Raw genomic sequence first — 20979 nt, 5'->3', positions numbered from 1 at the left:
AATTAGGTCATAAAAAACTACGAAGTCGAGAGCAGGCGAGCCGGAGGCTGCAAACAGGCGGGACGACGGCAGCAGGCGACTGCGCAGTGATTGAACCGCCAGAGCTGACGAGATGATAGTACTGCACAGATGGGAATAGATCGAAGACGCTTGCTGAGAGGCACTCTTAGACCGGAGGCTGCTGGAGCTGAGTCTGCTCGAGGAAGAAGCAGAAGAGTGAGCGGCGATTCCTCGGCCCTTTGCCGTGAACAAGCGGGTGGCGCACCTGCTGCATCGCATTCCACTGCTGCTCCTCCTCGATGCGGAGCTCGCGGTGGTGCTGCCTCTGGACGCACGGGATGCAGCAGCAGCTGCGCAAGCAGTCGCCACAGGCGCCGCCCTCGATGTTGTAGCGCTGGCGGATCTCGCCGCGGGTGATAAAGTCAAAGACCCAGCCGGCCGAAGTCATGCAGTGGACGGCGAGGTAGAGCAGGGCGGGCGTGTTGCAGGTCTCTGTGGAGCGAGAAGGGTCAACCGCGGACGCAGGTGGGCAGTCACCGTGCACCGGGCGGCAAGCTCACCGGTCTGCTCCTTGGGCATGGCACGACCCGTTTGCCTGAGCGAGTCGAAGCGGGCCTTGTACTCTGCAGGCGGACAACTCCGATCAGCCGAAGACGAGAGGGAGAGAGTCGCGAGCAGACGCACGGCCGTAGGTGATGCAGGGGCACCAGCACGCGAGGCAGAAGCCGCCGACGTCGTCGCCGCACGAGCACATGCCGGTGGACCACTCGCGCGGCTGACCCGCAGGCGCGGCGTTGTGGGCGGGAGGCGCGTCGACGACCATGCCGGGCGCGGCCATGGGCTGCTGGTAGACGGGGGCAGCGGCGCCCTTCTCGCCGGCGTTGGCTCCGTAGGCGCTCATGGTGTGCTGGCGGAGGAGGTAGAGGCGAAAGCGAGGTCTGCGAACACGGGACGCGAGATGAGCGTGCGTCTGCGAACCGTGCACGTGCGCACCTCCTAGACGCTGAGGGGCGAGTGGACAGGCTCTAGGTGGCCTACCTGGGGATGCTCTGCGTGTGCAGGCACGGGCAAGAGGAGCGAGAGCACGGGGACAGGCGGGACGACGTGCAGATTTGCGTGTTCGGGTCAGGTGGGGCGGCGATTCGGAGGCAGCTTGGAGGGCCAGTGACGACGTTCCAGAAGCCAGCGCCGTGGCTCCAAGGGCACTTTGACGCTGCACCGTTGCTGCACCGCGTCGACCAATCTGCGTCGATCTCTGCCGCCTTCTCCTCCCCGTTCGCTCGTTTCCTCCTCGCGGGTTTCGCTGCTACCTCTGCTTCCGCTCCCTCTTTTTCAACCGCATGGACGCTGCTCCCGCCACGAAAGATAGATTCTGGATCGCATACACATGCCCCTTCGCCGTGCAACATCTTGCATGACGGGCCTCCTCCCGCTTGACCAGCGTCCTCGTGCTTCCGGTCACTCCTTCACCTCCCGCCCACTGCATAGCGCTGCTGGTACACCGCCTGCTGACGCCCGTTCAGCGCGACCCTGCCGAGACTGCGCTTCTGGCTGCGCGACGGCGGTTCCGGCTTCTGCTTCTTCTGCTCGACGGCAAATCGTCAGTGCCAGCTGCCTTCTTCACCACTGTTCTGCACGGTTCGAAGGCAACACACAGCGCACCTCTTCGCGTGATTTGCGAGCTTCCTCGTCTTTGGCCTGTACGGTGCACCCGTGCCTGTCAGCGCAGCGCGCGCACCGAGTCGAACAGAGCGCACGAGCACTTGTGCCAGGGCAAACCTGGCAGAAGGAACTGAGTCGCGAATGTCAGAATCGCCACGTGACAATGCGACAGTGCACGCACCAAAGGGACCAAAGGATGTGAACGACAGAGGCGGCTCGGGCGCGGGCTCGCTAGCGACCCTCGCAAGGCCTGTCGTGGCCGCAGGTACCGCAGACTCGTGTTGGTGCTTCTGCTGGCTCATCACTGTCGCTCGAGGAGGGCCAATCAGTGGTCCGGGCGGTACAGGAGGAGAAGAGCAGAACAGCAGTTCGTGGTGCAGACACCCGGGAGACTGGCCGGGAGAGGTCACACCGCCGCCACGGTCTTCCGCACAAGCAGCCGAGCGGAGTCCGTGTGTTGAGACGAGAGCATTACGCCTCAAGCAGCCCGAGCAGCGGACGCAAGCAGCCGCCTCCCCCGCCCCTTGTCGCAGAAAGCGGTGCGCAAAAGGCGGTGCTGACCTCGGTGAATGGGCTGACCCGTGATCATCGAGACAAGAGCCGGAGAAGCAAGCTTTGGATGCTACACCGCGGTGTATGCTCTGGCAGTCATTGAGCAGCCGTGCTCAGGTCGATTCGCGAACGTAACAGCCTTCTCAAGTTGGACGGCCGCAGTCTCGCGTCCATCGCTTCCGAGCGGTCAGCGCAGTCAGCGCCAGGCGACGCCAGGCGTTGCACAGTCGCCACCGGTGAATGCAGCCTGTACGGACCGGGCGGCCCCCTCAGTAATGCCGGAAAGCGTTCGGATGGGGGTTGCCCCAGTCTTGCGGGGGATGGTACGAGTCCACGTCCATGCTAGGTGGCGTAGGAAGCGATTCGGCATACGGTGAATCAGCCGGAAAGCCCTGCAGGTGCGAGCAGGCGATGTCAACTCGGTGCGCGCCGTGAGAAGGTGAGAGATCAAACGTCAGGCAACGGAGCACGCGGGAGAGCGTGAGACATTCACCTGGTAGTACTGCCCCTGCAGCTCGGTGAATGGGTCGGGCACGATGGATCCGCGGCCGCTACGCTTGGGAAGAGGCCGACCTGTGAAAGCGGACAGACGCGATCAAGTCAGCACTAGAAGCTGGCGGTGCTCGAGCACAGCAGAGCGCACTGCGAAGTAGCTGGCGAGCAACGTGAGTGTTGCCATTTCTGTGAGGATGTGGTGAGAAATGGAGGGTCAAGCGCCGCAGACAAAGCGTTAAACGAGGTGGCGGGCACACCTGCTGCTCGGCTGGTACGCAGTTGCCGTGCCGTGGCGGATCCCTTGCGGCCCTGCAGCGTCCCTCAGGGACAGGCGCGAGTGACCGTCGGCGCCTGCGTGCTCTGAGACTGGCACCCATTGGTAATGGCCGTCCTCCAGGCCGCGGTTGAGGCTCCGCTCCACCTGCTTTGCCCGATCACTCTGTCGTTTCTCGTGCCGCGCTCTGTCGGACAGCACAGCTTTGGCGAGGCGGGCGCGCTGCGCTGCGATAAAATCTGGCACAGGCAGCCGCCGGCAGAAATCGCCTGCACCGGACGGTGGAGGCGGCGCCGGAGGAGAGGGTGGCCTTTCCATCGCCTCGAGCGCGGCAAGTCGAGTACGGGATGGGGAGAAGCGGGAAGCACAGAAAAAGTGGCTAGCGCGACTCTGGCGAGATGACCGAGTCGGGGCGGCCGTCTCGTCGGCAAGTCCGCGTCCGCACGCCAAGGCGGCGCGAGGGCGTGCTCGCTGACAGGAGTGACTTCGATGCTGCGCGCTCGGCTCGGCTAAAGCTGTCGTGTTATGCGACTCGGAGATTCCGCAGCGCAGAAGGAGGAGCGTTACAGTCCTAGACCAGGCGACCGGCCTCTGACGGACCGCGCTCAGTCGCAGATACCCGGATTCGTAGCATCAAGCAGTCCTATGGCCAGGTAGCGCGGGCTGGGGTGAGCGCGACAGCTCGATCGGTAACCGCGAGAAGCGGGAGGCACGAGACGAAGAGCGAAGCGGGAAGCGGGACGAGTGTGACACGGAGAGTGCAGCGCTTCCAGGCTTGTCCAGGCCCGGCGTAGAGGCTCTCTAGCGGGATCAAGCGGCGACAGAGGCGCGAGAGAAACGTCGAGGTTGGCCGAAGCAGCGCGGCTTGCTCGGACCCGCCCTCCTTTCGCTGCGCAAAGCCGAGTGTACGCCACGAGCAGGGCTGCACGCACTCGAGCTCACCCGCCATGGGCTTGCGTCCTCCGCCGCCGCTGTCGTCGCGCGATCTGACGTCGACTCCGCTCCCAGCACCTTCGCATGCGCATCACACTCCCGCAAGGACCGTGGAAGCGCCGGCAGCACCGACATGGCTCGCACAGCAACACGTGCTCGCGGCTCCCACTGGTCCCGAGCGACGAGGAGACGCGCAGGATCCCCACCGCCCGCAGCATCGGACACCGCCTCGCTCTTCTCTCGAAGCTCGGGCAGGTGATCGACAGCTAGGACACGGCGAATACGAGCAGGCAGAGGCCGGTGGAGGAGCTCGGCGATCCGCAGAGGCGAGATGGCGCGACGAGGTCCCGCCCCGTCCGTCCACGCTTGGCTCGCACGGCCTCGAAAAGCGCCCGCGCACCCGAGAACGGCCACGCAGCGACGCACAAGCGGGAGGGATGCAGAAACGCCAGTGGCAGATTCCGCAGGCCGAGGGCTGTGCGTTCCTTTCCCTGTCGTTCCACCCACACCCCTCGGTACCTCTGCTGACAGTCTCTCGCTCGCGTGCGTGCGCCAAAACAGATCCGCAGTGCTACTACGTCGACCTGAGCATCTTCACCTGCTATCCCGAGTCCAACACGACCCTCGTCGAGGACGACTACTCGCTCTTGATCTGGAACCTCGCCCAACCCTCGTTCATCAGCCGCGGCGCCGTCGATGTCCACCTGTACGACGCAGACACCCAGGAAGTCGTCGTCTCGTACCGCAACGAGTCGAATGCGCAGGGCATGATTGGCATCGTCCCCGACGACCCGTGGTGGCCGGGGCAGCAGTCGGCCCAAGAGTGGTTCGGCACAAACGCGCAGAATCGCTCGCGGCCATACTTCTTTGTGGTCGTCCCCGCTGGCGAACAGCTGACGGGCGGCGAGGTGCACGGCGCGACCTTCACGGCCATCCGTGCGTTACTCCGCTCCTCTCGCTCGTACGCGCATTTACTCACCGTTCTTCACTCCCGTAGAAACCGCCGCACCCACGTCCCTTTCGGCTCAGCTTGCCGCACTCACCTCGTCCTCCCAGTCTTCCGCCTCGTCCGCCTCGTCCGCCTCGCTTGCCTCGCTCTCGTCCGCCTCTGTCGCCTCCTCTCTCTCCGCCGTGGGCACCGCCTCTTCCCCCTCGGGCACCTCGACGAACCGCGACCGCAACGGCAATCTGCAAGACGAGTCGTCCTCCGGCGGCTCGTCGATCCCGAACTGGGGCATCGCCCTCATCGTCGTTCTCGGCTTCCTCGCGCTCCTCGGCGGCGCCATCGCCGTCTTCTTCTGCCTCGGCCGCGCGCGCCGCCGGCGCCGCGCCGAAGAAGCCGCGGCCGCACACGCCCGCGACGGCGCGAGCAGCGGCGACTTGACCGACGCGCACGGGAGCGAGGACCCGATCCTCCTCGGCGGCGCCGCGAGCGCCGGCACGCGCGGCAGCCGCGCGAGCTCGCGCGCTGCGCCCCCCGTCGGCGCTGGAGCGGCGGCGGGCTATGGCGCGAAGGAGCAGGGCGAGAAGCAGCCGCCGCTCCAAGGCGACGCGGACACGAGCGGCGGCCTGTCCCAGAGCGACGCGGCGCGCATGGCCGAGGCGTTCCGGGCCGCGCTCCGCAAGCCAGAGTACGAGGCGGCGCTCGCTGCCGGAGGCGTGGGCGCTGCTGCGAGGCCCGGCGCCGGGCCCTCGCCGACGGGCTCGCCCGAGGGCGACGCGAGCGGCGGGAGCGGCGAGAGCCGCGATGGGAACGGGGTCGGGCGCGGGATCATGGAGGAGGAGCTGAGGAGCGAGGGCAAGAGCATGCGCAGCGTCGAGGGCGGCGGGAAACGCTGGGGCGGCGGCGCGGGCGGCAGGACGGGGTGAGCGGCCGGTGGTGCCGCCGTGCGTGTCGAGACTGGCTTTCGTCTCCTTTCGACTTTTCTGCCGGCCGCTTGTGCGCCCGGGCCCCTCTTTTCCTCCATCTGCCTGCCTTTCCACTCGCTTTCCGGTCTTCTGTTTTCCGGTGTTTCGACTAGGTCTTCCGCTCCTCTCTCTCTTTTTCCTCGGCAGCGTCTTAACGTTATCTCGAGTTCCCTGCCCCCCCGCGCTCCGCTCCCACCATAGACACTTGCAGCTCTCACGGACTAGTTACACTCGGGACTGTCGTAATCCAGCGCGCTTCGGTGCTGCTCTTTCCCAGTCTCTTGCCTCTCCAGGGCCAGTGTGTGTGAGTGTGCGTGCAAGCGCTCCCGAAAGAACGTCGCATTGCGATCTGCGGCACGAGGTGGAAAGCGTGCAAAGGTGGCGGGCGTGTTCAGGGATCGCTCGCATTGCGGATGAGCATGCCTGCAGGGAACGAGGGTCGTCAGCGTCAACGGGAGACGAGCGTCCCGGAGCAGAGCAGCCCCGAGGAGGAGGGAAGACGAGACTCACGAACGTTGTTGAGCAGGCCCTGCACCATCTCGAGGTACCGGTTGTCCTCGCCGCGCTGCTCCTTGGCCGCCTCCTCGAGGAGCGGCCGCGCGCGCTTGAACTCGATCTCGAGCTCGTGCGTCGGCTGCGGCTGCTTGGTCGACTGCACCTGCGTCAGGTCGACGCGGAAGTGCTGGTGCGAGTACGAGATGCGGTCCTTGTGCCGCGAGTGCGTCGGGGGCGTGTCGGGCACGGGGGCTGCGCGTCGAGCGGGGCAGGGAATCGACAAGTCAACCTCGCTTTCTGCGTAAGAGGAACAAGCGACGAGCACGCACCGGGCATTTCGAGCGACACGCTCACGCGCCAGTCGAACCTCCGCTTCGGGCTAAAGACGTTCATGTCTGCGACGCGGACCTTTTCGACGGCGCTCACGCGGCTCTTGTCCTTCTGGTCGCGCGTGACGCGCACTTTTCTCCGCCCGCCGCCACCGCCCGGCAGCGTGACGTCGTGGAATGTGTCGAGCTCGCGCGTGTGGGCGTAGCGCACGGGCGCGGCGGGGTAGGACGGGTGCGCAGACTCTTCTACGCGCGAGTTGAGGAGGAGGTTGAACGCTTTGTGCTGGTTCTGAGTCATGTTGCTCTCGAATCGTAGGCCTGTATCGTCGGTCAAGACTGTGTACACAGCGCGTCAGCGCGGAATTGTCGAGCGGTTCAAGGGGGACGCAAAAACGCACTCGTTTCTATGGGCACGGGCAAGTTCATGCGCATCCCTCCTCCTCGCGAGTCGACGAGCAACCCAATTTTCGCTTCGATCTGTGCATCCGATAAGTCATGATCATTAGCTCACCGCGCAGCCCCTCCGAAGCGCCAGCGACCCGAGAGCGCACCTCGACCTTGTCCCAGTCGAGCTGGGCGCAGAAGCCCCAGAGCCAGTCTGCGACCTCGCGGGTAAACTCGTCGATGGGCTCGACGTTGAAGATGCTCGGCTCGGGCGGCTGCGACTCGCTCGCGCGGCGCGGGATCGCCGGCGGTGGAGGAGGTGGAGCGGGAGGGGCGGTGCGGCTGGCGGAGGGGGCGGAGGGGGCGGCTGTGGATGCGGGTGCAGGTGCAGGTGCAGGTGGAGGCGGAGGTGGTGGTGGTCCTGGCGGGCCAGGTCGGGAAGGGGAAGACGAGCGGCGCGAGGGAGGCCCGCCGGCGGAAGAAGGCCGCGCGGGCGCGCCCGGGTTGCTCGAGATGGAGCTCGAGCGCCGCACGCGCGTCGTCGGGGGCTCCATCGCGCCCTCGGCTTCGTCTGCAGGGGCGGCAGGGTGGCCGTCGGGGGTGAGGAGCGAGCCGAACGAGCCGAGGGACGACGACGAGCTGGTCGGGCGCGGGCGCTTGTGCGAGCTGCGCGGGCGGGGCTGCGCGTCTGCTGCGTGGGGAGGTGGGTCGGGCTGGAGGAGGCTGGCAAAGCCTGCGGGGTGCGCTGGCGCTGCAGACGTCGGCGACGGCGAGTGAACCGAGGTTGCCGGAGCGCCAAAGACGGCGTGCGGGTCCGGTGGTGCGCCGTTGCCACCAAAGTAGTCGTGGTCGAACGGCGTGCCTGCACTCGCGCGGTGAGCGTCGTCGTCGTCGTCGTCGTTGAGGAGCGAGTTGATCGACGGCGACAGCGACGGCGACGGGCGCGGCGGGCGCTGCGGCGGCGGGTGAGCGCTGGCCGGGCTGAACAGAGACTCGGCCATCCCCTCGCGTGCGCGTGCGGGCCCACCAGAGCAGAGCAGAGCGGAGGGACGGAGAGAGTGAAACTATGTTTGCTCGGGTGTATTCGAGACTAGGTTTGCTCGGCATTACATTTGCTCATTCCACGCTCATTACACCTGCTCTTCCTCGCCATCGACGCGCTCTCTCTTGCGCCAGAGCTCGCTCCGAGGATGAGTGCACGGGCCGAGCAGCTCAAGGCAGCAGTGCGTCTCTCGCCCGTCGCTCTCGAACCCAGCTCGGCCTGCGTCTTGTTGTCGCCCTGCACCGCCTCACCGTGTTCTCTGTGTGCTTTTGCAGGGCAACGCCGCGTTCAAGGCGGGCGACTACACGCTCGCACTCGCACACTACTCGGACGCAATCCACCTCGACCCCTCGGTCTCGACCTACCCGCTCAACCGTGCCCTCGTCCACCTCCGCCTCGCAGACTTCCCCGCCGCAGACAAGGACGCCTCGACCGCCCTCAAGCTCGACGCCGGCGTGGGGCAGAAGGCCCTCTACCGCCGCGCACTCGCCAGGAAGGGCCTCGGAAAGCTCGAACTCGCGAAGCAGGGTCCGTTTCGCTTCCACCTTTCCACGCGGAAGCAGTCCTCACACCCCTCGTCGTCCGCAGACCTCGAAGAAGCCAAGCGGCAGGGCGCAGGTGACGACGTCGACAAGGAGTTGGCAGCCCTTACGAAGCAGCTCGACATCAAGGGGGCCAAGGGGGATGCGAAGCCGTACGCAAATGGCTCGGCAAAGGTGCGTCTACCTTTGTGCGGCGCTCGGGCGGTGTGCTCACGACATATCGCACGCAGCCTACGCCACCAGCAGGACCTTCTGCTGTGAAGGGCGCCTCTCCTTCGACCGACCGCCTCCGTGCGGCTCTCGCACCACAACCCGCTTCCTCCTCCTCTTCATCGAAGCCCGCTTCGAACGGCTTGATGACTGCGGTCTCGACTCGGCGACTCTCTCCCTCTGTCACCTCGCCTCCGCCTGCCCCGCCCGTATCGACTCCTCCCGTTCCCGTCGCTGCCGAGAAGCCCGTCTCGTCGTTCGCGGCAAAGAAGGAGGCGCGGACAGCAAAGGAGCAGCGCCCGCTCCGTTCGCCGCCGCCGCAAGATCTCGAACCCGCGCCACGCGGACCGGCGACTGAGTCGACTCGGCTTGCTCCGCCCGTCCCCCTCGCCCCTCCCGCCTCTCCACCCGCCCCGCTTCCCTCACTCGCATCCGTCCCCACTACCTTCCTCCGACAGCCGATGTCCAGCACAGCGTCCCCTCCGCCCGCCTCGGTCACCTCGCTCGAGTCGCACCTCCTCCTCGCCCCGCCTCACTCGCCCTCGCGCCTCGCGCTCCTGCGCGCGCTCGACCCGCGCGCCCTCCGCGCCTTTGTCGGCGACTCGCTCGGCCCCGAACTCGTCAGCGCCGTCCTCGCCGAGCTCCTCCCGCTCTTCCCAGCCGACGCGGGCGCGCACGCGCGCGGCGACGACGAGCTCGAGTGGGTCGTCCCGCTCCTCGAGGCGCTGACCACGTGCAAGAGGTGGGACAGCGCCGTGCTCTTCCTCGAGGACGCAGAGCGCGCCGGCGTGCGACGCGTGCTCGAGCGGGCAGAGCGGAGGCTGCAGCGCGCGAAGAGCGCATGGGGGCTGTAGGCGAGGGGCTGCAATGCCGTACAGGGTTGCAGGAATAGAGTCGGAATCCCGCTGGTACTGAACAAAACGAAGAGTGCTACAGGGGCACACACGGCGCAGACAACAGATCGTGTACGGATGGCCACCCTTCTATCGCTTCTCCTCGTCGTCTCCTGCTGCAGGCTCTTCCTCGGCCTCCTCGTCCTCCTCGCCGCTCTCCTCGCCACACGATGACTCGCCAAGCTCGTCCACCGCTCTGCGCCACTCGTCCTCGAGCACGCGGCACAGCTCGCCCGCGTCCTCGATCTCGAGCAGCCGCATCCCCTCGCCCATCTCCTCGAGCGCGCCGAGGCGCTCCTCCGCCCCGAGCGCGGGCGCGGCGCCGCTCCGCGCAGAGACGAACGGCTGCTCGTACAGCTTCCGGTCCGACTCGGGCGTGTACAGGCTCCGCTCGTGCGCGAGCACGACCCCGCCGCTCTGGCTCGTCGGGCTCCAGCTCGCAGGCTGCCGCGCGGCGGAGAGCGCGCGCCCGACGACCGACGTCGGCGCGGGAGACGAGACAAACAGCTCGGAGAGGGTCGACGAGGCGCTGCGCGTCGTGATCCACCGACAGAGGGCCGCGAGCGCGCGCGGCGTGAACGTGCGCGGCGCATCGCGACTGGGAGAGGTTGGAGTTGGGAGAGAGACGAGCGGGAGAAGGACGAGTTGCGGTGCGCTGCGCTTCTTGGGCTTGGCGCTCAGACTGCTGCTGTTGCCGCTGCTCACGGAGGTGGTCTTGCTACGCTTGAACGGGCGCGGACTGCTTTCGCGCTCCGAGATCGACGTCGAAGCGGGGGCGGGCAGCTGAAGGGAGGGGGCGAGGGACGGGACGGCGAGCGACCAGGGGAGCGCATGGATGGGGACGAGGAGGTGCAGTGGCTCGACGCTTGCGCTGCGCGAGGTCGGGGACGGATCGGCCACGCAGACGGACAGGAGATGGATTGGCGGGAGTGCGTGGCCTTTCTGTTGCTTCGGTCCGGGAGAGAAATGGCATGGGACGAAGGATGGATCGCCCGCGGACGACTGTCGACCGACAATGGGTGTCAGGCGGTCAAGCCCAGCCAGCAGGCGTGGCTCTGAGCAGGCCGTTACAGTCAGCAATGCGGCCAGGACGAACGGTCTGAGGGGCACCCGCACCCAACGCCTTGAGAGAGTCGTACACGAAGGGGAGCGGAACGCCGTCGACGCCCGCCTCCGCCGCGCACTCGCGAGCAACTCGAGAAGCCATGAGCGACGTTGATGTGCAAGAGCGCAACGTGGGCGAGACCGGCTCTTCCCGAAGTTTGACCGCAAGGATTTCCCGCAGTCCTGGCGAGGTCAAGAACCTACTGCAGCGAGGTCGCCAAGGTGCCGGCGATGCCGGCTATTGATAGGCGCGAAAGATCGTCGCAATCTGGGTGATCGGCGCAGTGCCGCTCGTCCGCTGATTCCGAAGGCGCAGGAACAACGCAGCGAGGACGGAAGCAGCAGAGGACGGCGCAACTTGCACCGCCTCGGCCCCTCTCGGAAGCGAAGAGGCCACTTTTGTTGAGCGGGAGAGCATCCGCCTCGCAACACGATCTCCGTGCGGGTGACCGAACACCACTGTCCGATCCGAGACAAGCACTCCCTTTGTTCGTTGGCGCCTCCGATCGACGAAGTCGCCGGTCTGGCAGCCTGCCCGGGTGTATTGGTAGATAGAGCACGGCTCTGGGAACGTCTACTGCACTGTAAAAGCCCCGAAACGCCGAGCTTCGCGGCGAAAGACGATCTCAAGCGAGGTTTGAGAAGGCCCAACGCGGCGGACCAGCCTTTCGCCCGCAAGCGCGGCGTCCTACACCGAGCAGAGATCAGCGCCGCAGCCTGCTGCGGGCAAAGTAACTCGAGTGATGCCGTCCGTGCTTGATTCCTGCGCCGAACGCTAAAGAATTGACAATGATCTCGCTTTCGCTCGCGCCTGCACTTTGCGCCGGCCGCACGCTCTGCGCGACTCCGCGCTTCGCTTCAACTCTACCTGACGGCTTTCAACTGAATTCGTGAAGCGCGGCTTGCTGCTGTGCAAGCGCAGATGTGCAAAGTGCTCGTCACACTCGCGAGATGAGGCGCTAACAGGAGTAATACCAAGGCCCTGGATCACAATACCGTATCTGGGTATCAAAGCACGGGAATAGAGGTCGAGCAGACTGCTCGACCCATCTTGATGCGGAGGAGAGTGAAAACAGGGCATAAGGAGGTGGGGAAAGCGAAAGACGAATGAAACCGAGGACCCCTCTTTCCCACAACGGCCAGAAGGGAGGGGCTGCGAGACGGACAGCGCTCGGAGATGCTTAGAGCGCCATGGCAGCAACCGCAGCGGCGACGACTGCGCCAGCGACGACCGAAGCGCCGGCGACCTTCCCGCTCGCGCCGCTCGTCGCGTTCGCCTTGGCGGCGGCGGCAGACGCGTCTGCCGACGCGGACGACGACGAGCTGGACGACGAAGAGGAGGAGAGGGGGAGAGCAAGGGTCGGGAGCGTGGTGGTCGTGGCGACGGCAGCAATGGCCGGGGTCGTGGCACTGCGGGTGATACAGAGTGGTCAATCTCGTGGTCGCTCATCCCATGGTGGTGGAAGAGCGGAGCGCCGGAGGCTGCTGTGCGATGGAAAGGGCTTGAGCAACTCACGCAGCTGCCGGTGTGGTCGTGACCCGCACGACGCGCGGAGTAGTAGTGGTCGCGCTGCACCGCACCGAGTGTCAGCTCTCCCTTTCTTTGCCCACCGTCACAGAACGTCGGCACGCACGCGACAGGGGCAGGGGCGACGGCAGCGGCGGCGCTGGCCGCGGTAGCGGGGTTGCATGCAACGGCGCCCGGAAGCGACGCCTGCACGGTGCGTGCGAGGTTGAGGTTCTTGCCCGTGCCGTCCGGGAGGAAGCCGTAGGACTGTGGTTCGTGCATTCCAAAGACGAGTGAGCGGGTGGGGCTCCAGGAAAGAGACACGGCGGGAGAGAGGAAGGGAAGGAACGCCGGAACGCACCACGAACGACTCGCCCTCTGCGATGGCGAGGACAAAGTTGGTCTGCTGGGCGTCGGGCGTGGCAATGTTGGCGACGACCTGGAGCGGGCCGAGGGCGAGGACCTGGTCGAGCGTGACGGTCGCGGCGGCGGGCGCGACCGCGGCGGGGAGGAGGACGAGCGTGACGGGGCGGGCGTTCCCCGTGTCGAAGAAGAAGACGTTGGTCGCCTCGCACTGGTGTAGCGAGCCCGGGATCGTCCCGCGCATGCGTGCGAGCTGCGCGAAGGCCGACGGGGCGGCCGCGAGGAGGGCGACGAGCGAAGGAACGAGGGACGAAGTGCGCATCTTGACGGCGGTGTTAGTCGGGGGAGGCGCAGTGAGAGCAAGCACGTTCGAGCAGCACAGCAAGGCGACAAGCAGGCGCGCTCAGCAAGCCGACAAACACAGCCAAGCGACGACTGGGACGCCCGGCATGCAAACAGGCTCCGGGAACGTCGCGTCCGGCGCGTGCGATCGCGTCCTCTCCGCACGTGTGGCACCTTCATCGCTGTCTTGCATGTCAACTCGACCTCTCCCAGGCGGCTTCAACGAAGCGCGGTGGAGCCATACGGCAGTAGTCAGTTGAGGTGAAGAGCAAACGTGTGCTGAATGGGCTGACCTTGCACTCCTACTTGCTGTGCGGCTTTTCGGCACCGGCTGAACGCGTCGATGGCTCGGACTGGGCCTGTCGACAACTGTGAGGTCGTGCAAAGTCGTTTTGAGACTCGTGCACTCTGGCGAAAGCGACAGTGCCGCGGAATGAGGTGATCGAGGTGCTTGTGGGGCGCGTTCTCTGCAGTCGACTGCACTGACCGCGCTTGGAAGATGCCATTGATGCGGCGTGGACGCGCAGTATCTCCGCTAGACGAGGCCATGAAGAGAAAGCAGAGGGGGCAGGCGCAGCACAAGGGTTCGGCGGTGCAGCGGGCTCGTCGATAGATGCCCGGGCGTACTGCAAGCCATCTATCTCACTCAAAGCACGGTGAACAATCGTCCAGGCGCGGTATCACCGGCGAAGTACGCGTTGTGAGCGATGCCGAAGCAGGTCAAAGTGGAGCTGCGATGAGGAAAGCGAGCGAGGGCGGCAAGCCGCGGGAAGCGTACAGCGCGCAGCAGCGAAGGAGTGTAGTGCCTAGCAAGCAGTTCCGCGGTCCAGGCAAGCAGTATGAGCGCGCTGACGACAAAGCCGGCGGGCGAGCGATTCGGGGCGGACGAAGCCAAACGTTGCCACGGGTCGCCCTCGCCGCTTCGTCCGGTTGAGTCAGACGAGCGAGTACGAGCACGCTGGTGACCATGTCGGACGCTTCCAAGTCCAAGCCGCAGCGCGCGTCGACGAGCAGCAAGAACCGCCAGACCGACTCGCCCCCACCGTACCGCTCCCACGCAGAGACCACCATCGAGGAGTTGTGCGTCCGTGCCCTACTGCTGTGCTTGAGCTCACACGCGCTCTCAGCTTGTCCCGGGGCGAGGAGACGAGATGCCGGCCTGGTTGCAGTGGACGAGGTCGTGCGAGCAGTCGAAGGCGAGGGAGCGCCGGACGGGCTGGAGAGACCAGCAGAGCGCGCTCAGAGCTTTACAGGAACGCTACTGACATTCCCCTCGACGCCCGCAGTGTCAACGAGTGCGCGCCTGCTCCTCGTCGCACCGCCTCGTCTCCTCGCTTGCGTCGTCGGACTCACACTCCTCTCGCCGTACAGATTCTGGCAGCACGCCATGAATGTCGCAGAGCACTTCGAAGACGACTTCAAGCACCAGGCCCTCCCGCTCGCCCGCATCAAAAAGGTCGCAAAGATGGACCCAGAGGTCCAGGTGCGTCTCCGAAGCCACACCCGCGGGTTCGACGGCTTGCATAAGCCAGCTGACTCGCTCGAGCTTGTTTCGGCCCACACAGAATCAGATGATTTCGAGCGAAGTGACGATCCTGTTCGAAAAGGCGTGCCAGAGTGCGCTTCCGCTCCGCCTCTTGTCGCCATGTTACAGCGCTCACACCCAGTGCGGCAGTCTTCATCCAGGAGCTTACAGCACGTGCACACCTCGTCTCGCTCGCTGCGCGCCGCCGCACCCTTTCGCGCGCCGACGTCGCCCAGGCTGTCTCGCGAAGCGACATGTTTGACTTTCTCATCGTGCGTGTCCCTCATCCTCCAGGTCCTCCCTCACTGAGCTTACCGAGCTTTCGCTTCCGCGCAGGACATTGTCCCTCGCACGGAGCAAAGAGCCGCCGCCTCTGCTTCAGCCGGACCCTCCAACGCCGGCGCATCGACCTCGGCCGGCGGGACCGGCGGCGGGAGCGGCAAGCGGCCCGCGCGCTCGCGCAAGCATTCGCAGCGCGACTCGAGCGTCGACGAGTATGCGCTCGCGGGCGCGTCGGCGGCAGCAGCGGGCGACGGCGGTGAGGCGGACGGCGCGGCGGCGGCGAAGCGCTTCCGCCTCGACGAGGGCGATGCGGCGGGGTCGGTCGAGACGGGAGGGCTCGATGTGGGCGGAGTGCAGGTGCAGGAGCAGCCGCACTTGGCGGGGCTGGCGGGACTCGATCCGGCGGCGGCGGCAGCGGCGGCGGGGTACTACATGCCGACGACCATGCCAGATGGGACGGTGCGTCTTCGCAATATTTCGGCCATGAGCTTTCTGGAAGGACTCGCGCTGATTCAACCATGCGTCCTTCGCACAGACTTTCCCGCCCGGCCAGATGCCGTGGGGCTCATTCGACTACAGCGCTGCACCCGCCGTACGTCTCTTCCCCTCTTCACCCTGCTTGCAGCTTGCTTACCCTCGCTGTGCGTGCAGGACCCCGCCATGCACGCCTACTTCCACCCTACTGGCGGGCAAAGCGGGACGAACGGGCACGGCGCGTCGCCAGATCAGGACGAGTAGCTGCCCCGAGGGGTCTACTGAGCGCGCCTGTACGCATCGCGTTACCTCCTGTGCTTGTCTTTGTATCCGCATCGCGAGAGAATGCGGGGTGCATGCACCGTCTCATCGAGGTTCCGACCGAGACTCGCGGTCAACCTCCTCGCGCTTCTCCGCTTTACCCAGCTTCTTGCTCTCCTCCTTCGTGCCTGCTTCCGACAGTCCTGAATCGCGCTCGCAACGGGCGCTTCGGATTCGATGCCGTGGTGGCGACCGTCACCTTAGCAGCCAGTCCTTGATGACGACCATACGAGGCGTCGTTCCCGCACGGAACAGTTCTTCGCTTGCTGTGATGCATCTGACGCACCGTGAAGCCATCTAGTACGTCGCAGCTTCGCATTATCGAGCGGCGCAGAACCGATCCCAACTGTGCGCTCTGAATGCGAATCTCACTCTCTCGCTCTCCTCTACAGACTACGCCGCTGAGATTTCTGCTGTCGACCGATGCAGTGTCACTGACATTGTAGCAGCCTGACAGCAAACTGCTATTCTGGGCACGAACATGCGGCAAGATCCTTGACCTGCTTCCGCGATACTGTCGACTTCATTGTCCCTCGTCCTGCACCCTCTTCCCGTCCGTGAAGCGTCCAAGCCGTCTCTTAATAGTCACTCACGTGTTCTCGCTGCCAAAGAAGCGATTGTGCGCCCTTGGTCGGAAACGAACGGCGACGAGAGTCGCTCGCGCTCGCGGCTCCGCGTCCGCCAGCTCTTGCTTTGCACAGGCCTGTCGTAAGAGTAAGAAAAGCCACTTTGAGAGCATCAATCATTGCTCAGAGGAGCGAGAGGGCGAGAGCGCTCGACCTCGAGCTCATCAGCGCTTCGCCTCTTGCTCGCCGCTTGCTCTGCCCGCCTCGCCCCGAGCCATGATCTTGTGCGTGCGAGCCAGTCCGTGCATGATCTAGCTAGCTGTACTGACGAGATTGGCGCTCTTCGCGTTGCTGTCGCCTCGGCAGCTGCCCGTACTGTGCGAACCAGCTCGGGCTCGTCGAGGGCGCGACGGGCAACAAGTGGGGGTGCAGCACCTGCCCGTACGAGCACCCGATCAACAAGCGCGTGCGTCCATGCTCTCTCGCCGCGCATCGAGCTCTCGTGGCGGACTTCGCTCCTTCGAATCATACGAAGCTGACCTGTGTCCGCTCTGACGGGGTTGTCTGCCCGCCTACAGTACATGGAGCGCACCTACTTGAAGCGCAAGCAGGTCGACGACGTCCTCGGCGGCGAGGACAGCTGGAAGAACGTCGACTCGACCGCAGGCAAGTCCGCGCGCAGAGGCTCGCGCCTGACCTTGATACAGGTCGTGGCAACCTGCGCTGGGTCCCGTTGCATCAAGTGCTGTGAGCTGACGTACCCTGCTTGTCGCTCGCAGTCGACTGCCCGAAGGAGTGCGGCTCGGACCGTGCCTTCTTCATGCAGATCCAGATCCGCTCGGCCGACGAGCCCAGCACGACCTTCTACAAGTGCGTCTCCGGCCTCTGTGTCTCGACTCGCTGTCTTGGAGGAGACTCGGCGGGAGTCCTGGCGGCGGTGACATGCTGACCTCTGTTGACCCGACCCGCAGGTGCTGCAACATGCACTGCAACTACCAGTGGCGCGAGAACTAGTGCGGGACACGCTTGTGTTGGGGTCAGGGCGCCGAGGTGGAGGTGCTGGGGGCATTTGGGATGCATCGAGTGTGCAGCCGAGGGGAGATCGTAGAGGAGTCTGTGCCGTCTGTTCTGTTGTCATTACCAGCCGCATCTTTCGCATCCTGCCGATTCCGACGCACGTGCCATGATGCACGCCCGTGCACCGCGAGGCTGTCGGAGCAAAAGCTCCGACAAGCTCGCTTGCGCTACGCTGAAGTCAACCATTGCTCCCATCTCGGCTTGCTCGCATGAGCGAAGTGACGGCACGAGATGCAATACAACACAGCAAAGCACTACGTAGCCCGACGAGCCATGCACCGTTTCGGTTTGAATGAACCTGTTTGCCGCCACCGCCGCCTCGACCTCATTGTCGCGGCGTTCACGTGCCCTTGACGGTCGCCAGTGCCTCTAGGATGCGCAGGCGAGTAACATAGGCGTGCGAGAGTATCCCGTCTTCCAAAAGAGCCATGCAACGCTCCCAAGCAGGTGAAGCCTTGATGGCTGACTGCGAAAGCGGCAAGTCGACGAGTAAGGCGGGCAACGGGTAAGTTTCCGTCTTCCTCGGGGCGCAAACAAGTCAGAGAAGGACGTACAAAGTGCGTGCGGAGGAAAGGAACGGCCGAAGTCAAGGAGGATGATAGGTTGGTGATGCAGCGATACGCTGCGCCGGCTCTGGAAAAGAGCTCGTAGGCCGCCTAGACGAGTAGATGCGTGAGACGGTCACTGTGCTTTCAAGGACGTTGGTGCAGAGGGTGCGACGCACCGACTCAACTGTCAATTGACTGACAACGTGTTGTGCCGCCAGCTCGTGGAGCGCAGGAAGCTCCCAGGCATGCGCCGCAGTCAGGTCAGCAACGACCTGAGCGAGGCAGAGCGGTGCTGACAACTGCTCTATGGCGCCCTTGCGCGCGGTCTTCGGAGTGAGCGGCAAGAAAGGGGCCGCAGAATCGGCGGCGAGTGCGAGGGCGGGCGACACGGCGAACGAGACGGTGCCGAAGTGCAGGTAGTACACGATGGCGAGGACCGTGTTGTACCTGAGGCAAGCAAAACCATCAGTCTTTGAGACATTAGCTAGAGGCAGATGCTGAAAGAACGAACGAAAGCCAGTCGTTCTCCTGGACTGTGACATGGAAGTAGAGCCGCTCGTCGCTTGAAACGCCATGGGCAGATGTACTGGTTGTTGCCGATACGTCATCGTTGCCAAGAAGGCTGCACAAGTTGTCGCCCTCGCTCGCCTCGCTCAGGTCTTCAAGCGTGACGGTTTTCTCGTCGAGCGCGGCTCCTTCCGCGTACTCGGATTTGCGAAGGTGCTTCCACATGTCTTCGGCCGGATTGAAGCGGTCCGATGCGTCCACATCGAGGTATACAGACGGGTCGAGCTTGAAGTCGCGCTCAGCTGAAGACAAGACTGGGCGGCAACACAGGGTTAGGCTGAGCGCGTCCTTCACAGCGTAGAGACGAACACGCACGCTCGGCAAAGTGCTGCGAGTCCTTGACGAGCAGTTCCTTGAGCGTAAAGACGTAGCCAACCTTGCCGCTCGGGAGCGAGACCTCGAAGACCGTGTCGCATTCCTCTGGGTTGTCGAACGCCTCGGGATAGAGCGAGTCGCGGACAGAGCTTGATGCGTAAGGAACCGAGGGAGCGGGCGATGGCGAGAGCGGGGCGGGGATAGGCGCGGCAGGAGAAGGAGCGGAAACGACGGGCAAGGGTGAATACGTGACCTGCGTGACGGGCTCGACCTCACGAGCACTGGGTGCACGCGTAAGGGAGCATTCGATGCGGAAGAAATCCTGTGAGCCAATGATCAGTCTCGGCTGCTCTGCGAAAGTACACCATTTGGGGTTGCTCACTTCGGCAACGACGCTGGTGCAACGCAGTACAGCTAGGTCAAGGTCCACCCAAGAGCACCTTGACTCGGTGTAGTCGAAGGATGCGGCAGCGCTCAGCGCCACAAGCCGTTGACCTTCGGGAGAGACGACCTGCGCATAGTGAGTACTTGGTCAGCCGCATGTTCTGACGGCGGAAAGCGACCGCAACGTGCATCAACCGAGATGTGGAATGTTCCACGACGCCAGCGGACTCCCGTTTCGTAAAAGTGCTCTTGAGCAGACAAGGTCAAGCAGAAAGCATCGCCTTTCTGCAACGCGGAAGCGTGAGCGGCTGGACTGGTTCGGCGTGAGCGAGATTCATCGTGCCTTGCACACGCCGAGTGTCCAACCGTGGTTCCCGAACGTCTCTGACTGTATGGGTGATCGGGGCTTCAGTATGAACCAGGAAAGATGCGGTGGGAACAAGCCCTAGGCCTGAAGACCGTACGCTGCGGGGCTCGCCCTGCTCAAGAAAGTGCTTGAACTCGAGGACATCCCATGAATAAGTGTATGCCTGACGTGTCTTGCGATATGAGTATGGGCAAGCTGCACAAGCCGGCGCTGAGGAAGGCGTACCTCCGAGACGCCGAGGTTTGCCAGCGGAAGCAGGTCGTCCGGCGTGTATGGAATGCGCCCATTGGGCGACACTTTGAGCAGCACGACACGGATCGTAAAGTAGTCCTGTATGAACAAAGCAGTCAAAGGAGCCGGCGGAACGGGAAAGAGACGTGAAGCGTACTTCGGCGAGAACTGCTGGGTGTTTAAAGGGATTGTTTCCTTCACTTCCTGCGTGCCAATACCCCCACCAGCTCTTGCGGGTATCAAAGAGCAGAGGCACGTTTCCGCTAGCCGACCAAAGCATCATTGCGTTGGGCGCAATCACCTGCAAAACAAGACACTAGCCTCAGGTGCTACCCTAGCGTGATCAGCATAATGTAACGCACCTCAAAGGACCACAGGTACTCGCCGCGACGCGTGGATCCCGCTGAGTGATACGAGGCCGGTTCAAGCGCCTCCAGGACGACGACCCACTTGCCGGCAATGTTTCGAATGGATAGCCGCCATCGGTGGCCGAGAAAAGGCGGCGACTGCAGAGCCGGAGGATTGTGAGCCGGCAAGGACCAGTGAAGTGAAGTACTGACTCACCCGATAGGCAAAGCCATCACCGGCTTCAGTCCAGCTCGCCAAAAAGGCCTTGTAGCTCTTGATGCGCCAGTCAACTGAACACGACTACAGCGCGAAGTTTCAGCATCAGAGAGGTGTTATGCCGTCAAATGGAAGACGCACCTCGAGATTCTCGGTGATCTTATCCGTGTCCTTGACACGGGCGGCTGCGGGAAATTGACCCGCTTCAGTGCTGAGGACCCAGCTTGTGTCTACTTGAAAATGTCTGGATTGGCGCGCACGCCTGTCATGATGCGCCAAACGGCGAGTGTCGCGGTAAGCGCGAGGACCGCCGTAAGCAGCAACGTCTTGCCGAAACTGGAATCCGCTTGCGCGGCAGCCTTGACTGTGACGGTGACGGTCGGAACTGCCGTGCAGAGCACCTCTGACGGTATGACAAGCTCGCGTGAGTACGAGAGTCTGCGCGATGGCGGGTGCAGCCAGAGCGGACAAGACGACGCACCGCAAAAAGGGTGCACGAACCTCGCCAGCTCGCTCGATGCCATCTCCACTCATAGGCGACGTTGCTGCGGGATGAGCGCGAGAGAAAGAGGAAGAAGGAGGGGCGAGAGCGTGCAAGAGAGCTGGAGCCGCGAAAGGAGCGCGGGTTGCGTGCGAGTCCTGGGCAGAACTGCAAGACGCGCCCGCGGGATGAGCGTGTTTTCGCGCACGTTCTTCCGAGACGTCCATGCGCGTGGGAGTGAC

At 64.4% G+C, this 20979-nt stretch overlaps 9 protein-coding genes across 9 annotated transcripts; 4 read left to right on the top strand and 5 right to left on the bottom strand.

The window, feature by feature from the left end:
- Positions 1–166: 166 nt before the first annotated feature.
- JCM10292_000862 (PLAC8 family protein) lies at positions 167–901 on the bottom strand (the record flags this gene model as incomplete). Its single annotated transcript, XM_076647380.1, has 3 exons — positions 167–492; positions 561–623; positions 685–901. The coding sequence occupies 3 exons, from the start codon at positions 899–901 to the stop codon at positions 167–169; spliced, it is 606 nt and encodes a 201-aa protein (XP_076506915.1).
- A 3029-nt stretch (positions 902–3930) lies between these two features.
- Positions 3931–5785, top strand: JCM10292_000861 (uncharacterized protein; the record flags this gene model as incomplete). Its single annotated transcript, XM_076647379.1, has 3 exons — positions 3931–4393; positions 4478–4852; positions 4914–5785. 3 exons carry the CDS (start codon positions 3931–3933, stop codon positions 5783–5785), a joined length of 1710 nt encoding a protein of 569 aa, XP_076506914.1.
- Positions 5786–6215: 430 nt separating this feature from the next.
- On the bottom strand, positions 6216–8033 carry JCM10292_000860 (mRNA triphosphatase; the record flags this gene model as incomplete). The annotated part of the gene is made up of 5 exons (XM_076647378.1): positions 6216–6247; positions 6335–6571; positions 6649–6984; positions 7047–7125; positions 7200–8033. 5 exons carry the CDS (start codon positions 8031–8033, stop codon positions 6216–6218), a joined length of 1518 nt encoding a protein of 505 aa, XP_076506913.1.
- A 189-nt stretch (positions 8034–8222) lies between these two features.
- On the top strand, positions 8223–9680 carry JCM10292_000859 (uncharacterized protein; the record flags this gene model as incomplete). The annotated part of the gene is made up of 4 exons (XM_076647377.1): positions 8223–8255; positions 8350–8602; positions 8663–8790; positions 8847–9680. The coding sequence occupies 4 exons, from the start codon at positions 8223–8225 to the stop codon at positions 9678–9680; spliced, it is 1248 nt and encodes a 415-aa protein (XP_076506912.1).
- A 129-nt stretch (positions 9681–9809) lies between these two features.
- Positions 9810–10926, bottom strand: JCM10292_000858 (uncharacterized protein; the record flags this gene model as incomplete). The annotated part of the gene is made up of 2 exons (XM_076647376.1): positions 9810–10721; positions 10816–10926. 2 exons carry the CDS (start codon positions 10924–10926, stop codon positions 9810–9812), a joined length of 1023 nt encoding a protein of 340 aa, XP_076506911.1.
- A 1078-nt stretch (positions 10927–12004) lies between these two features.
- On the bottom strand, positions 12005–13015 carry JCM10292_000857 (uncharacterized protein; the record flags this gene model as incomplete). Its single annotated transcript, XM_076647375.1, has 4 exons — positions 12005–12233; positions 12340–12393; positions 12458–12597; positions 12692–13015. The coding sequence occupies 4 exons, from the start codon at positions 13013–13015 to the stop codon at positions 12005–12007; spliced, it is 747 nt and encodes a 248-aa protein (XP_076506910.1).
- A 987-nt stretch (positions 13016–14002) lies between these two features.
- Positions 14003–15580, top strand: JCM10292_000856 (uncharacterized protein; the record flags this gene model as incomplete). Its single annotated transcript, XM_076647374.1, has 8 exons — positions 14003–14115; positions 14322–14330; positions 14407–14518; positions 14601–14652; positions 14711–14832; positions 14897–15301; positions 15378–15434; positions 15494–15580. 8 exons carry the CDS (start codon positions 14003–14005, stop codon positions 15578–15580), a joined length of 957 nt encoding a protein of 318 aa, XP_076506909.1.
- Positions 15581–16479: 899 nt separating this feature from the next.
- Positions 16480–17217, top strand: RPC11 (DNA-directed RNA polymerase III core subunit RPC11; the record flags this gene model as incomplete). Its single annotated transcript, XM_076647373.1, has 5 exons — positions 16480–16487; positions 16570–16669; positions 16782–16869; positions 16983–17073; positions 17175–17217. The coding sequence occupies 5 exons, from the start codon at positions 16480–16482 to the stop codon at positions 17215–17217; spliced, it is 330 nt and encodes a 109-aa protein (XP_076506908.1).
- A 403-nt stretch (positions 17218–17620) lies between these two features.
- On the bottom strand, positions 17621–20964 carry JCM10292_000854 (uncharacterized protein; the record flags this gene model as incomplete). The annotated part of the gene is made up of 11 exons (XM_076647372.1): positions 17621–17746; positions 17835–17936; positions 18005–18275; positions 18340–18649; positions 18711–18991; positions 19151–19221; positions 19687–19791; positions 20055–20198; positions 20257–20340; positions 20398–20441; positions 20946–20964. The coding sequence occupies 11 exons, from the start codon at positions 20962–20964 to the stop codon at positions 17621–17623; spliced, it is 1557 nt and encodes a 518-aa protein (XP_076506907.1).
- Between the last annotated feature and the right edge of the window lie 15 nt (positions 20965–20979).

The sequence above is a fragment of the Rhodotorula paludigena genome, assembly GCF_050403205.1.
Source record: "Rhodotorula paludigena JCM10292 DNA, Rt_paludigena_JCM10292v1_ctg9, whole genome shotgun sequence".
NCBI lineage: Eukaryota > Fungi > Basidiomycota > Microbotryomycetes > Sporidiobolales > Sporidiobolaceae > Rhodotorula > Rhodotorula paludigena.
The sequence above is the reverse complement of the archived record's forward strand: the minus strand, read 5'-3'. Positions and strand labels throughout refer to the sequence as shown.